Source organism: Glycine soja, chromosome 5 (genome assembly GCF_004193775.1).
Source record: "Glycine soja cultivar W05 chromosome 5, ASM419377v2, whole genome shotgun sequence".
In the NCBI taxonomy this organism is placed as follows: domain Eukaryota; kingdom Viridiplantae; phylum Streptophyta; class Magnoliopsida; order Fabales; family Fabaceae; genus Glycine; species Glycine soja.
In genome coordinates this window covers 39,614,633-39,630,736 of record NC_041006.1, presented here as the reverse complement: position 1 = coordinate 39,630,736, position 16,104 = coordinate 39,614,633, and the positions used below count along the sequence as shown (strand labels likewise).

The 16,104-nt window shown below is 35.1% G+C and overlaps 1 protein-coding gene and 1 non-coding gene across 2 annotated transcripts; both read left to right on the top strand.

Annotated features, from left to right (window-relative positions):
- The first annotated feature begins 565 nt into the window (after positions 1–565).
- LOC114411388 (callose synthase 5-like) lies at positions 566–15,560 on the top strand. The gene is made up of 42 exons (XM_028375085.1): positions 566–743; positions 837–937; positions 1,610–1,731; positions 1,813–1,909; positions 2,008–2,118; positions 2,210–2,338; positions 2,441–2,533; positions 2,742–2,833; positions 2,915–3,041; positions 3,171–3,308; positions 3,405–3,481; positions 3,572–3,650; positions 3,727–3,852; positions 4,016–4,130; positions 4,959–5,293; positions 6,432–6,484; positions 6,589–6,649; positions 6,741–6,822; positions 6,901–6,950; positions 7,048–7,134; positions 7,681–7,803; positions 7,885–7,976; positions 8,110–8,197; positions 8,275–8,435; positions 8,946–9,069; positions 9,178–9,269; positions 9,377–9,491; positions 9,599–9,750; positions 10,137–10,246; positions 10,327–10,452; positions 10,526–10,594; positions 10,808–10,997; positions 11,111–11,222; positions 11,307–11,426; positions 11,511–11,626; positions 11,712–11,795; positions 12,136–12,248; positions 12,538–12,767; positions 13,027–13,824; positions 14,072–14,122; positions 14,233–14,418; positions 14,757–15,560. The coding sequence occupies exons 1-42, from the start codon at positions 566–568 to the stop codon at positions 14,985–14,987; spliced, it is 5,736 nt and encodes a 1,911-aa protein (XP_028230886.1). The 3' UTR covers positions 14,988–15,560.
- LOC114413881 lies at positions 10,523–10,603 on the top strand. Its single transcript, XR_003667023.1, has one exon. It is a non-coding gene; the product is annotated as a small nucleolar RNA J33 (small nucleolar RNA).
- Positions 15,561–16,104: the final 544 nt, after the last annotated feature.

The window sequence follows — 16,104 nt, the reverse complement described above, 5'->3', positions numbered from 1 at the left end:
TGGAAGTAGTATATATACGGTATGTTAATTATTTCTAGTAGTGCAGCATGCAGGATGGATGATGTGTATTATTAGTGCGCGGGACGAGCTTGGTTCCAAAATCCAAATAGTTAGTTGGGGTTGACGAATTGGTCAGTTAGAAATAGACATGAAGAAGAAGAAAACGGACTTCCGTTGAATTGTCTTGCACTGATGTCACTCTCACTCCGGAATCGGTGTTCTTCCACTCGTTCTCGTTCTCACTCTCACGTATACTCCTAATTCCCCTTTCTTTTCTTCAAACCTTCATTTCTGCTTTGCTTCTCTCTTTCTCCTTCACCTCCATCCACAACAATGATTAATGCAGCCTACAGCACCATACTCTCCACCATCATCTGAGATCCAAGGTTTTGAATATTCTTTTATTTCCCGCGTTACCGAACAGGTAGGTACATTAATATTATTATTTCCACACTCTCAATCTCAACCGTACCAAGAAAGTGCATTATTATATATCTTGTTGCGAAGAAAATCACAGTTAATTTCTGAATATGTGTGTATAGGCAGGCGGTGGAGAGGAAGAAGAATGTCGAATCCGGATCAGACAGTACTGAATCGGCGGCCATCAAGAAGCGCCGCGACGACGACGTTTTCGCTGGAGGTATTCGACAACGAAGTCGTGCCTTCCGCACTCGCTTCCATTTCTCCCATTCTCAGAGTCGCCAACGAAATTGAAACCGAGCGCCCCAGGGTTGCCTATCTCTGTATGCATGGACATATATATAGTCACTTGTCATTATTAATTAATTAATTCTGCTAATTGCTAATTAATTGCAAAATTAAATATGCATGTGCAGGCAGGTTCTATGCCTTCGAAAAAGCGCACAGGCTAGATCAGAGTTCTAGCGGGCGTGGCGTCAGGCAGTTTAAGACAATGCTGCTACAGCGATTGGAGAGGGTAAGTGCGTGCAAGATTTTTCAAATTGCAACACTATGCACGAGCACAGCGAGTCACAAATCAATATTCTTCATGCAAAGCTTTATACGAGTGATAGAGACAGTTTCACTCTTAATTAGTAATATCATCATAATGCTCAAACCAATTTTCACCATAATTTTGCATATCTAAGGGAGAAGATGAATGCTAAATAAGAAATGGAAGTGTGCAGTATTTTTATTTTTATTTTTACAGAGTATGCATTTAAATAGAAAAATGTAACAGTAAAAATGTCCAATATTATATTATATTTAGAAAAAGAGAGTAAAAATGTCCAATATTATATTTATGATAAGTTCACCTCACAAAATATTAGATGATTTCTAATTGGTTGAGTGAATATATCAAAATTAAACTCTACAAATAAATATATATTGAAGTGTATAAAAAGTTTCATTATATTACTTTTTAAAATTAAGTATGTGCACAGTATTTCCGTATTCCCTTTCCCTAGCAAATTACAATCGATTTGGAAGAAATCATTTGCTCCCTTTTCTATATTAACATCCGCGACTGCTAGAAGTGGTACTGATCACTCAATATACATACATACATACATACATATATATATATATATATATATATATATATCACTAATTCGTCCATCTTACATAATTTCTTGTGCTACACCAGGACAATCCAACTAGTCTTGCCTCTCGGGCTAAGAAGACAGATGCGAGAGAAATTCAATCTTACTATCAGCAATATTATGAACATTATGTCAGAACTCTCGACCAAGCGGATCAAGCAGACAGGTGGATACATGCAATGCGTGAACTTTCACACTTGTTGCCATGAATTCCGTATCTAACCTTGAAATCCAAATTCATTTGCAGAGCCCAGCTTAGCAAAGCTTACCAGACTGCTGGGGTTCTATTCGAAGTGCTTTGTGCCGTTAATAAGACTGAGAAGGTCGAAGAAGTTGCTCCTGAGGTTCGTCTCGGTTCACATTACCCTTTCAGAGTTTAGTTCTGTTCTGTCGTGACAGTAGATATTTCATTCCCCTTTCAATATTCAATTTTTGTGTGCAGATTATCGCGGCAGCTAGAGATGTCCAGGAGAAGACGGAGATTTATACGCCTTACAATATTCTTCCTCTGGATGCTGCTGGTGCTTCTGTGCCCGTTATGCAATTTGAAGAGGTGTTGCTTTTTATTTTAACCAATTGATGTGGAGTCTTAGTGTTTTATTATTTGGCATTGCACTGAGTTCTTTGGCTTTCTTTCTTATTAGATTAAGGCTGCTGTTTCTGCACTTTGGAATACTCGTGGCTTGAACTGGCCTAATTCATTTGAGCAACAGAGGCAGAAAACTGGAGATTTAGACATGCTTGATTGGCTTAGAGCCATGTTTGGCTTTCAGGTAAGTGTTTTGCGCGTGAACAGAACGAGAAGATTTGTGATTGACTAGATTCTTGTTTAGCCTTCTTATATTGTTAATGTGGTTGGTTTGTTTTTGGCACAGAGGGACAGCGTTAGGAATCAGAGAGAGCATCTGATTTTGCTTCTTGCTAACTCTCATATAAGGCTACACCCTAAACCCGAGCCTTTCAACCTGGCATGTATCTGTCTCTCACATTTTCTGTTTCAGGAAAGCGTAATGGACTAAATAAAGATAAAACTGCAATCAAGAGAACTCTTGTCAATATTACATTATCAATTTTTTTTATCGTAGTTATCAGAGTAGCCTGCTTTGCTTTTGGCCAGAAGTTAAATTGTATGTTCTTTTTTTTTCATTTGTTTTTCTTTTGGTTTTACCAAATCAGCTCGATGATCGTGCTGTTGATTCAGTGATGAAAGATCTCTTCAAGAATTACAAATCATGGTGCAAATTCTTGGGACGAAAACATAGTTTACGGTGAGATATAACAGTATCAGCTTCAGTGATAAAATCCCAAAATTTTTGTTTTAAAAGTGCTTATGGTGTTCTTTCACACAGACTTCCTCAAGGTCAGCAAGAGATACAGCAAAGGAAGTTGCTTTATATGGGCTTGTATCTTCTCATCTGGGGTGAAGCATCCAATGCTCGCTTCATGCCAGAGTGTCTATGCTACATATTTCACAACGTGAGTACACTTTCCATGTGTTATAATGCTTTTGCAAATGCAATGTAGTTGTTTTCTCTTTTTAATATTTTTTAATTTGATACTAATTTTTGCATATGCTAATAATGGCCAAACTATAAATAACCTCAGATGGCATATGAACTCCATGGTTTATTGGCTGGAAATGTCAGCATTGTTACTGGTGAAAATATCAAGCCTTCTTATGGTGGTGATGATGAGGCATTCTTGCGCAAGGTTATAACTCCCCTGTACCGAGTAATTGAAAAGGTAAGATTTTGTCTCTCATGATATCATCATAATACTTCAGGTACCTATGCTCTCTATGGTGATTTGTAAAGTTATTAATCGTGTTAATTAATCTAGGAAGCCAAGAAGAGCAGACATGGAAAAGCTCCGCACTCAGCATGGTGCAACTATGATGATCTAAATGAGTATTTCTGGTTTGTTTTTCTTTAGGATTTTATTATTGAAATTGACTTTGTTGGTTTGCTTACTCATTTATTAATTTGCAGTGTCTATTTTTTTTGCAGGTCATCTGATTGCTTTTCTCTAGGATGGCCCATGCGTGATGATGGCGAATTCTTTAAATCAACAAGTGATTTGACACAGGTAATTACATCCTAAGAAGCTACTAGCATGATTGTGATTTACTTTATTTTCATTCTTTATATAAATTTCATATCAGGGAAGAAATGGTGTGCCAAGAAAATATGGAAAAACTGGCAAATCAAATTTTGTCGAGACACGAACATTCTGGCACATCTTCCGCAGCTTTGACCGTATGTGGACATTTTTTATACTGGGTTTGCAGGTATTTAATTCAACCAAAGAAAATGTTTATGCCTTTATTTTCCCCCTTATTATGGTTATGATAAGGCTTGAGCATTCTTATTTAATTCAACCAAAGAAAATGTTTATGCCTTTATTTTCCCCCTTATTATGGTTATGATAAGGCTTGAGCATTCTTATTACAGGTGATGTTCATTATTGCTTGGGAAGGGATTTCACTGACGGATATATTTCAGAAGGATGTCTTATATAATCTATCTAGTATATTCATCACAGCATCCATTCTGCGCTTGCTTCAAAGTATGATATGTTCCCTTAAGTTTTCTATTGTTAATGTAATCTTTTTTTTATCGGTTTGTTAATGTAAACTTATCACACTCAATCATCACGGATCACCAGTATCAAGAATTTTATATTGATGGTCTGACTTTCCTATTGTTCAAAAATCTTGGCATCTCATTTGTTCGAAACTACAGAAAATGTCATATGAGCAGTAGAATAAGTCATATGAGAAGCAAATAGCACTGAATTATATTTTAGTTTTTGGCAAGACAAGTTCCACCTCTTTAAATAAATAATTCAAATCACGGTTCCTTGCCTCCATTTCGCTGTTAGGCGAGTCAGGTGCATGGGTTGTTCCTAGCACATCCTTCATATAAATTTTCAAGTGTTTTATTTAGAAAAGAAATTCTGTGGTGACAATTTATATAAGATCAATAAGCTACTTCCCTTGAGGATTTAAATGTCCTAAATTATTTGCTGATCATATCCATGCCTAAACGTTTTGTAATGACTCCAATGATCAATCCATACCTTGCAGATTCAATCTGTAAAGTTTACCTCCAATATCTCAGATTGAGTGTAGAAATTGTTTTCTTAAATGTTGATGCTTATTTATTCCATTTTTCCCGGCTAATTCATTTGCTGGATTTGTATCACACGACAACTTATAATGATTCTTTCTGGAAACAAAAGATAAGTTGTTTTTTTCTACATTATTTTTCTTTCATTAGTATTGAAGTACATCCAAGCTTTATAATATCTATTTTTTCCTTTTTGACAGATCTTTTTATCTTTTTCCTTGGTTATAGAAATTTATATCATTTCTGTTCCTCTTATATGATTTAGGTATCTTGGACGTGGTCCTGAACTTTCCAGGCTATCATCGATGGAAATTCACTGAAGTGCTAAGAAATATTCTTAAAGTCTTTGTCAGTCTTTTTTGGGTTATCATTCTTCCACTCTTCTATGTTCATTCCTTCAAGGGTGCACCTGAGGGTCTAAAGCAGTTGCTTTCCTTTTTCAAACAAATAAAAGGCATTCCGGCATTTTACATGCTAGCAGTTGCATTATATTTGCTTCCGAATTTACTAGCAGCTGTTCTGTTTCTTTTCCCAATGTTAAGGCGTTGGATTGAAAACTCTGACTGGCACATAGTTAGATTCTTCTTATGGTGGTCTCAGGTACTCATGTCTTATACATTTACATATTTAACTATTTCATTTCATGGTTGTAAATTAAATGACTCCGTTGGTAAAGGACTTCTTTCGATGTAATTATTGGTCATTCCGAAAGTAATGCAAATTTGATCACGAGCCTAAACATTTGTTTTAGTTAATTTGTTTAAATTGATATGACTGGTATCTATGACTTGATGAGCATATAGCTAATTTCCTAATAAGAACTTTTTCCAGTAGGAGTGATCCCCTTCAGAACCAAATTCTTACGCAAAATATCTACATGCATTTATTTACACAGACAATTCATATCTTGCAGAAATTGATAGTGAAGCACTAATTTGAAGGCTTTTTTGTTTTTACTTTTCTAATATCACAAGATATTTGACTACAACATGCAGTAGCTTTCTATACAATTTAATTTTTCTATCCTATAGTTGAATCGTAACAACTAACAATCCGTCATGTCAATCATTTGTGTCAGATTTTGAACAAGAATGAAAATAAATAGTTCACATTTTATTTATTTGAAAAATATATATTACATTAATCTTAATGCAAATCAGTGAGTACAAAACAATTTTGGACTTGCATGAGATTTTATGGCTATGATCTACATGTTAGAAACTTTTAGAATTTGGACTTTACAAAACAAACCATTACACTTTTCAAGTTTGATAGTTTACCTTGTCTGATCAAAGATTTTCTTCTACTTGTTTGGGAATCCATTTCAAGGTTCAACTAACTTTTTGTGGCAACAAATATATCTAACGAGTTTCCAAATAGTTATGATACATCTTTCTGTTACAGTTTCTTTTGGTGTCTGGTGAGAATGCTTAATTTAGAACTTCGTACTCTTGGGACAGAATTTTCCCACAGAATTGATTCTTCTATAAATGACCATGATTTTGTACATTCAAAATCCCAACATTTATGGTCTTTAAATATTCCAAAGAATCCGAATTGTAGCACTAATTTTTGTTTTAAGCCATTATTTATCTCTTTACTTTTTGAATGTGTGAATACTATTAATTAGTAACTGGTAGTCTTTAAAAAAATATCTGTTTTCTGAACTTGAATCAATAATTTGGATTCTTTGGGTATCATTTGTCCATTTTTAAAATTTTCATTTCTCCCCATGCAGCCAAGCATCTATGTTGGAAGAGGAATGCATGATAGTCAATTTGCTCTTATGAAGTATGTTTCACACAACACTATGTTACTAAAACAAAATATATTATTGTTCCTTTTTTTATTGTTTGAAAATTGTTCCATCATCTAGATTCTTTCATGAATTTCAGGTACACTATATTCTGGTTGTTGCTTTTGACATGTAAATTTTTATTCAGCTTTTTTGTCCAGGTAAAAAATCTTATATGATAGTAGTTGTTACCTAATAAGCTAGCCTTGTAAATATATTTGGCATCTTTCTAACTGTTGTGTCTATCTTCAGATAAAACCTCTAGTTAGGCCAACAAAGGACATAATGAGCATTCGGCATGTTAATTATGGTTGGCATGCATTTTTTCCCAATGGTAGTTTCTTCTCCTTTTCATGATTACATTGTATATTGCTGTTAATTTTATTGATCTAATATATTCAAATCTATGCAGCTCGAAATAACTATAGCGCAGTAGTTGCACTCTGGGCTCCTGTACTTTTGGTGTGTATGTTATATATCCTGGTTATGTATACATATATTATTCTTTTCTCTAGTACAGTTATCTCAGTGTATCATCTCATTATTTACTTCAATACAGGTTTATTTCATGGACACTCAAATTTGGTATGCAATCTTCTCAACTTTGTACGGTGGTCTTGTTGGAGCCTTTGATCGTCTAGGAGAGGTCATCATAAATTTTATTTTATGTTTATCTTGCCATGTCCAAAGAGAATTTGAGTTCCATTATCTTATTGACTTTCTAATTTATTTGTATAACAAGCTCATATAGAAACCCTAAATCTATTTAATCAAGTTGAGAAATCTATAGGATCCTTTTGGATGTAAAGTACTGGATCATCATTTGATTATGTTTTTATAAGATAGAATTGCTAGCAACACACTTTTCAATAACTCTTTTTAACATATTCTTTATTGTTGGCTGAAATTAATTAAGACTCAAAAATCATGAGTGAATGAGACTCATTAAATAGGGAACTCACATAACTACATAAGTCCCAATAAATTTCAATCAATATTAGTGTCTAAAATAATGTGTTACTAGCATTCCTCTTCTATGAAATTATTAAGTCTTCAATTTGTAACGAAGTCAGATTTTCCTTTTCATTTGAAGGGTGAACTTTGGATTCAATTACTTCTATGGATTCAAAGAGTAAAATAGCTGACCATCTTTTAACAGTCAGTTAATGTTGTTATTAATTTGATTCCACAGATACGCACTCTGAGAATGCTGAGATCACGGTTTCAGTCATTGCCTGGTGCATTCAACACATGCTTGGTTCCTTCTGATAAGAAGCAAAAAGGAAGATTCTCTTTCTCAAAGCAATTTGCTGAGGTTGCTACCACATTTTCATTATCAACTACATTAAAATATATGCATTAGTTTATATTCACTTTAGTTTCCATGTTTGTATAGATTACTGCAAGCAAAAGAAATGAAGCTGCCAAATTTGCACAATTATGGAATGAGATTATTTGCAGTTTTCGCGAGGAAGATCTCATAAGTGATAGGAAAGGACCTCAGAGCCAAACTCTTTAGCTACTTTCCCTTGCTCTCAATCCTAGATTCTGTGCTTTCTCTTCCATGTTTTCATTTTTCTGCCCATCACCTATATAGGACTAAACTAAGTTTGCATGACTCCAGGGAGATGGATCTTTTGCTAGTTCCTTACTCATCGGGTCATAATCTGAAAATAATTCAGTGGCCACCATTTTTGCTTACGAGCAAGGTAGGTTAATGTAATTCAATTTCAATATTCATATGTTTATTACCAGTTTATATGATTGACAATGTCAGACTTTACAGATTACTGTAGCACTGGATATGGCATCTCAGTTTCGAGGGAGGGACTCTGATCTTTGGAAGCGCATATGTGCTGATGAATATATGAAATGTGCTGTGATTGAATGCTATGAATCCTTTAAACATGTTCTACATGATTTAGTGATAGGAGAAACTGAAAAAAGGTATCTGTTGGTATCTTGTGTTGGTGCATTTGAATTTAGTTTACACTTCATGCCAGAAGGGCTATTCAAGATTAATGGATTATATTCTTTTCTATTGGTACAAATTAGACCCAGTTTCATTAATCTTCTATACTTCTCAGATCTGTTTTGGTACAAAGTGTTCAAATATGTTCTTGCGGTCTATCAGTCTTTTTGAATTTCCTGAATAGCAATTACACTAAGACTTTTTATTTTTCCTTTTTTACTTTAGCTAGATTTTAGATCTATTTCTGAGCTACTTGACTACACTAAGTAAATAAATGAGTGAAGGAATGGTTAACCGCTAACTTGTGTAATCAATATTAATTTGAGCCACATTAATTCATAATTTCATATTGAAGTACAGAGGATCATTTGATATTTTCTTATCAGCTGTTTGCTATTTTCTTAAGTAGCACATATAATTGAAGCTATGAATATTTAATTCAATTAAATTCTTATTGTGCTTCTTAATCAATTGTGATGAACCAGTATAATTTCCTCTATCATTAAAGAAGTCGAGAGCAACATCTCAAAGAATACACTTCTTACAAATTTCCGTATGGGCTTTCTACCCTCCCTTTGTAAGAAGTTCGTGGAGCTTGTGGAAATCATGGTGAGCCATTCAAAACAAAACTAACTATATATGTTGTTCATATTCTTGAATGGTGTCTTGTCTTTAACCATTATATTTGGAAACTTGTGCACTGATTTCTTGTCACAGAAAAATGGAGATCCATCCAAGCAGGGTACAGTGGTGGTATTGCTGCAAGACATGTTAGAAGTGGTTACCGATATGATGGTGAATGAAATCAGGTTGGTTTACCTAGAAGGCACTGAATTTGGAATACATTATTATGATTGCTCATGGATCCTTCATTGAAAATAATAACGCTTGATTTTTTACTTTTGATGATCATCAGTGAATTGGCAGAACTCAATCAAAGTAGTAAGGATGCCGGACAAGTTTTTGCCGGTACAGAGGCAAAACCTGCTATACTATTCCCTCCTGTGGTTACAGCACAATGGGAGGAACAGGTACTTAGTAGTGTAACTTCAATTTTTATTCTTTATTTTTTTAGTTTATATTATTATTCAAAGATCCAGAGGCTTCTATAACCAATGAATCATTGTGGTTGGTTCAGATTAGGCGCCTTTATCTACTCTTGACTGTGAAGGAATCTGCTGTTGAAGTTCCAACAAACAGCGAAGTACGCAGAAGGGTTTCATTCTTTACCAATTCATTGTTCATGGATATGCCACGTGCTCCTCGAGTACGTAAAATGCTCTCATTCAGGTCTGCTGCAGATTCCTTAATGACATGGCCATGAAGATATGTGCCCATGTTATGTATTATAGAGATTATAAATTGCTGGAACATCATGTTTTTATTGTGCACACTAAACTATGCAAATTAAATGTCAACATCCTAACAAAGCCAATAGAACAAAAGCCATATCCATCAGTGTTAGTGTTGTATGATGTTTTCTTTAGAATGTGTCAATGTCATGACTTCAACTATCGTAGGTTATTATCTTATACAGTTGACAAAAAATATCCTTTTTTAGTTATTATACATTTTTTGTCAAGGAATTTTTTTATGCATAAAATTCAAAAAATGATGCATTCTGAAGCTGCCCTGTTCTTATTTATCGCCGCTCTCTTTTTGTTTCTTCTTTTCAGTGTCCTAACTCCATACTACAGTGAAGAGACTGTATACTCTAAGAATGACATTGAGGTTGAGAATGAAGATGGTGTGTCAATCATATATTACCTTCAAAAGATCTTCCCTGGTTTGTAATAACTCACAATATAACTTAATTGTATATTGCTAATATAGAATGGACTGGCTAAAATTTAGTAATGTTGCCAGAGGAATGGAATAACTTCTTGGAGCGACTTGAGTGTAAGAAAGATAGTGATATATGGGAGAAAGAGGAAAATATATTACAGCTACGTCACTGGGCCTCATTAAGAGGACAAACACTTTGTAGGACAGGTATATGGTGACTCCCTTTCCCCTCCCCTCAGGCTGGATCAGGTCAACTGATTTTTTTCCTCTTCTAATGTAGTTAGGGGAATGATGTACTACCGCCGAGCAATAAAGCTCCAGGCATTTCTTGATATGGCTTCCGAACAAGGTAAGACTAATTTCCTTTTATTCTGAGATATTTAGCTAAATCCAGTAGGTAAAATGGGGGGTTTGTGATTCATAGTAGTTGGCTCAGTCTTTTCGTATGTATACATACCTTCAACTCTTAACAAGCATTTCCTCGTTAATATGCTATCCAGTAAAAATACTTAAGAGTATTTATCTGCTAAGATGATTGCATGTTATTTTGTCTTGTGAGCAGAGATATTTGATGGCTATAAAGCTATTGCTGTTCCATCTGAGGAAGAAAAAAAGAGTCATAGATCCTTATATGCCAATATAGAGGCTATGGCTGACTTGAAATTCACATACGTTGCAACCTGTCAGAACTATGGGAATCAGAAGCGTTGTGGCGACCGTCGTGCAACAGATATCCTGAATTTGATGGTTAAGTATGTTCTCCTTTTGTTAAATAAAATTGAAAATTTTAATTATAGTACAAATTTGGCTTTTAGTTTCCCCAGTTGGTAATTTAAGAATCTAATTTTTGGGTCTTCATTTATAGCAATCCCTCACTTCGTGTTGCATATATTGATGAAGTTGAAGAAAGAGAAGCTGGCAAAATACAGAAAGTTTATTATTCTGTATTGATCAAAGCTGTGGACAATCTTGACCAAGTAAATGCATATTGATGTCTAAGAAGAGGTAGTTAATTACTAGTGGTTACCTTAGAAATGATTGTTTCTGTGTCTCCTCTGTAGGAAATATATCGAATAAAACTTCCGGGTCCAGCAAAGTTAGGAGAAGGAAAGCCAGAAAACCAAAATCATGCCATCATTTTTACTAGAGGGGAAGCTCTTCAGACTATCGACATGAACCAGGTAAAACATTATAAAATGTGAAGCTTGAACAAGTTGACAATGGGTGTCAGGGTTAAAATTGGTTTATTTGAAAATTTCTTCTAGGATAATTACTTGGAAGAAGCTTTGAAAATGCGTAACCTTCTGGAAGAATTTAATGAGGATCATGGAGTACGCCCACCCACCATACTAGGTGTTCGTGAGCATATTTTCACTGGAAGGTTATGAATATTTTTCTACTTAGAGCTAACACTTTGTCGTGTTTAGACCCTGTATTACTTAATTTTTTTTTATCACTTGTTACAGTGTCTCTTCCTTGGCCTGGTTTATGTCAAATCAAGAAACTAGCTTTGTCACAATTGGCCAAAGAGTTCTTGCTAGACCGCTAAAGTAAGTTTTTGTTTGTTGTGTTTCTTATTATACGGTCGACTTGCCATCAATTAGGAAGAAACACATGTCTAATCAAGGCAGCATTTAAGAGTGTGATGCATGCAAGATATTTAAAACAATTCTTAAAGGTTAACATATTCAAACCATAGTTGTTCCGAGTTTCACTTACTAATGGATTTCCTGCCTTTTCCCTCCCTCATATTTGATTTTCTTGGAGGCAATAATCAATCAACTATTGGATTTTTCTTTTTCGCTGTCTTCAGCCGTTATTGCAAGAGAATTAAAATACATATAAAACAGAATACACATTTTGACTTATGATAGATTTTTTCAATTTTAGGGTTCGATTCCACTATGGTCATCCGGATGTTTTTGATAGAATTTTCCATTTTACCCGTGGAGGAATCAGCAAGGCTTCTTGTGGCATCAATCTGAGCGAGGATATATTTGCTGGTAACATTCTTGATTAAAAGAGTTTGATATTGAGAGAGAGAGAGTTTGAGATTGAAGAGAGAGTATTATTCAACCCAATCATTGAATGATTACCAGCTCTGTTTATATAGAGCCTGACTAACATAACAGAACTAACTAACTACAGTTAAGTTAGTTAATACAGTTGTCTACAGCTGTACTAGAAGAAAAATAAACAATCAGAGTAGGTATACTCTAATATTGGTACATGTTTTGTTAACAGCAATATTTGATATTTCTACCTTTGCATCATATGCCTTTGCCTATACAGGATTTAACTCAACACTAAGACGTGGGAATGTTACTCATCATGAATATATCCAAGTTGGAAAGGGTAGAGATGTAGGGCTCAATCAAATCTCTCTTTTTGAAGCAAAAGTGGCCTGTGGTAATGGAGAGCAGACACTAAGCAGGGATATCTACCGACTGGGGCATCGATTTGACTTTTTCCGCATGCTATCATTTTATTTTACAACCGTTGGATTTTATGTCAGCTCGATGGTAACGCTTAATGCTTTTGGTTCAAGCAATATAATACTGAACATCTTTTATTAAAGCAATAAGGTTTATTCAGGAAATTCTGTTATTAAAATTTACCTAATGGTGTCTTTTGATTAAATAATATGGATATGGAAATTTTCTGATAATTGATCACTTAAACACTAACATCTGGCAATCTCTACACGTGAGCCATATAATTGTCTTCGCTTAGTTAGCTAACCCCACATCTAGCACTAAAGCTTTTTTCTGCTGTTCACAGTTAGTGGCCATCACGGTTTATGCTTTCCTCTATGGCAGATTTTACCTGTCATTGAGTGGATTGGAGGAGGCAATAATTAAGATAGCCAGGAAAAAGGGAGATGATCCATTAAAGGCAGCAATGGCTTCCCAATCCCTTGTTCAAATAGGTCTTCTGATGACTCTTCCCATGGTTATGGAAATTGGACTAGAGAGAGGATTCAGAACTGCACTAAGTGACATCATAATAATGCAGCTGCAGCTAGCTCCCGTTTTCTTCACTTTCTCACTAGGGACTAAGATGCACTATTTTGGGCGCACTCTCCTGCATGGAGGGGCAAAATACAGAGCAACTGGGCGTGGTTTTGTAGTTCGTCATGAGAGGTTTGCAGACAACTACAGGATGTATTCTAGGAGTCACTTTGTAAAAGGGATAGAGATTGCTATACTGCTTATATGTTATGGGCTTTATGGATCAGCAACTTCTGATTCAACATCATATGCCCTTCTGTCATTATCAATGTGGTTTTTGGCATGTTCTTGGTTGTTCAGTCCTTTCCTTTTTAACCCATCAGGATTCGAGTGGCAGAAGATAGTTGAGGATTGGGAAGATTGGGCAAAATGGATTAGTAGTCGAGGTGGTATTGGTGTTCCTTCAAACAAGAGCTGGGAATCATGGTGGGATGAGGAGCAGGAACATCTGCAGCACACTGGCATTTGGGGGAGGATTTGGGAAGTCATTCTTGCCCTGCGTTTCTTTGTCTATCAGTATGGGATTGTATATCATCTTCATGTTGCTAGAGGTGACAAGAGCATCTCGGTAATTTTGCTTGCCAATTTACTTATACTTGCACGTTTTCACATCAAACTTTTGAATCTGCATCCTCAGGGTTTGACTGCACACATCTATCCATACTATATTGTAATATACATTTTAGACAAAGTTCCTTGGTCAGAAGAGAATTTAGTCCATTACCACCCTCCCTGGGTGAACAAAAAAGAAAAAGAAATAAAAATCAGGGGTGTATATAAGAGAAGAATTTTCTAACATGCATTTTCTCTCTCAGGTTTATGGTCTGTCCTGGTTAGTCGTAGTGGCTGTCATAGTCATCTTGAAGGTCAGTATTCCATGATCAGATGGTTCATAATGAGTTAAAGAATTTCTATGCTTGAGCTTAATAGTTATTCTATTAATTAATTGATGCCATTCATGCGTCTGTAACTGCAGATAGTGTCCATGGGGAGCAAGACGTTCAGTGCAGATTTCCAGCTGATGTTTCGTCTCCTCAAATTGTTTCTGTTTATTGGAACCGTTGTCATCCTAACATTGATGTTTGCCCTACTTAGTTTCACAGTTGGTGACATCTTTGCGAGCCTCCTAGCCTTTATGCCCACAGGTTGGGCATTTATACAGGTACTTCTTTAATAACCTCTTGTTTTGATGGGCATTTCTTTCTTTTGATGATATTGAACATACAACTTGACCTTAACTGTATCTCACAGCATTTGATACGAGCAGTACATTATTAGGCCCTTTATCTCATAAATAAAGTTCACTTGTCCAAGCAATGGCTAATTTACTGAAAAGAACAACGTTTCTTTATGTTAGATCTCAATATCTAGTAAATTAATTTTCCTTCCAAGTTCGTTGGTGATATTATTAGACAAGTTTCCCTCATGATTTCTTTTGCTGTTATCTGTAAAAGAAAAATTACTTCTTTCTGATATGCCCCTGATGTTATATATGAGCAGATAGCTCAAGCATGTAGGCCATTGGTGAAGGGAATTGGAATGTGGGGGTCTATCAAAGCGTTATCGAGAGGGTATGAATACGTGATGGGAGTGCTTATCTTTGCACCAGTGGCCATATTGGCTTGGTTCCCATTTGTTTCAGAATTCCAAACTAGACTGTTATACAACCAAGCTTTCAGCCGAGGGCTACAAATCCAGCGCATTCTGGCTGGTGGCAAGAAGAATAAATAAGACAACCAACAACTGAATCCTTTTCAGTTATCTTGTTACAAAGTCCAGACAGGAGATGAGATGAATGTTACTGCATACAAAAATTCAGCAATTATGATGCGTAGCAAACTGCATAGTGAGACTGTATATAGTAGAAGAATTCATTCTTCGACATAGTGTTGGATAAATTCATGAATGCTGAAGAGACGGTGAGTTGAATCCTACCCAGGCAACGAAACAGGTTAAACTCCTCTGGACACATGTTTCGACAGTTCTTGTGACAAATGGTCTGATTTTGTACTCTTTATTTCTATTTTGTTCTTTCTTTTTTTGTAAGAAAACGATAGGAACTCCAAGATTACTGGTGAGTCTTAGAGAAGCAATGACATATTTGGTCCAAGATCACAGGCAGCAGTGCCTACAAGATTATATTCAATGATACCTGTGAAAGGAAGCTAGTCAATTAATCCTTGAGTACCATGAGGATTTCCTTTTTAGAAGAAATTATTATATCATTCGTGATCCCCGACAAATTTTCATGTGACACATTCTTATCTTTCTTTTGGAAATTGAAAAAAATGCAGTTAGGTATCACGTGGAGATTGACCAGGATTATTTAGGCAATAGTGAAGTTGTTACTAGTTAGTACAACCGTCTGTTTAACACTTTTACTAGCTCGATTAAATAAAATTTTCCCTAATAGGAGAAATAAACCTGAAATTTGTACTTAACTGGTGTAGTTACGCACGCACGCACGCATGGTAAGTTCAATAATTTGAAATATAAACGTATAAAATTGTAAATACAAATAAAACAATAATAATAAAATAACAATATTTTTATCAGTAATAATATTTAGAATGAAAGAATTGTAAAAATAATTTTTTTATATTTATTTTACATTTCTTTCTTATTATATTGTGAATTTAACGTAGCTATATAACGGCAACTAGAACTTCAACTCAAAAAATCTGGTTAGGTTGAAACAGTCTTACATTAATTGATTCTATGTACATGCATCTTAGTCCACGGTAATTGACATCTTTTTTTTTGTTAGTTTGATCATAATCGATTTTAACCATAAATTAATATTATATTAATTTTTAGGCAAAGAAGTTACATATATAATATCACTTCT

Coding starts and splice junctions, on each gene's coding strand:
- LOC114411388 (XM_028375085.1), top strand. CDS start 566: ATGTCGAATCCGGATCAGACAGTACTGAATCGGCGGCCATCAAGAAGC. Junction 6,823..6,900: donor GCATGCATTTTTTCCCAATG/GTAGTTTCTTCT, acceptor AAATCTATGCAG/CTCGAAATAACTATAGCGCA. Junction 10,998..11,110: donor ATCCTGAATTTGATGGTTAA/GTATGTTCTCCT, acceptor CTTCATTTATAG/CAATCCCTCACTTCGTGTTG.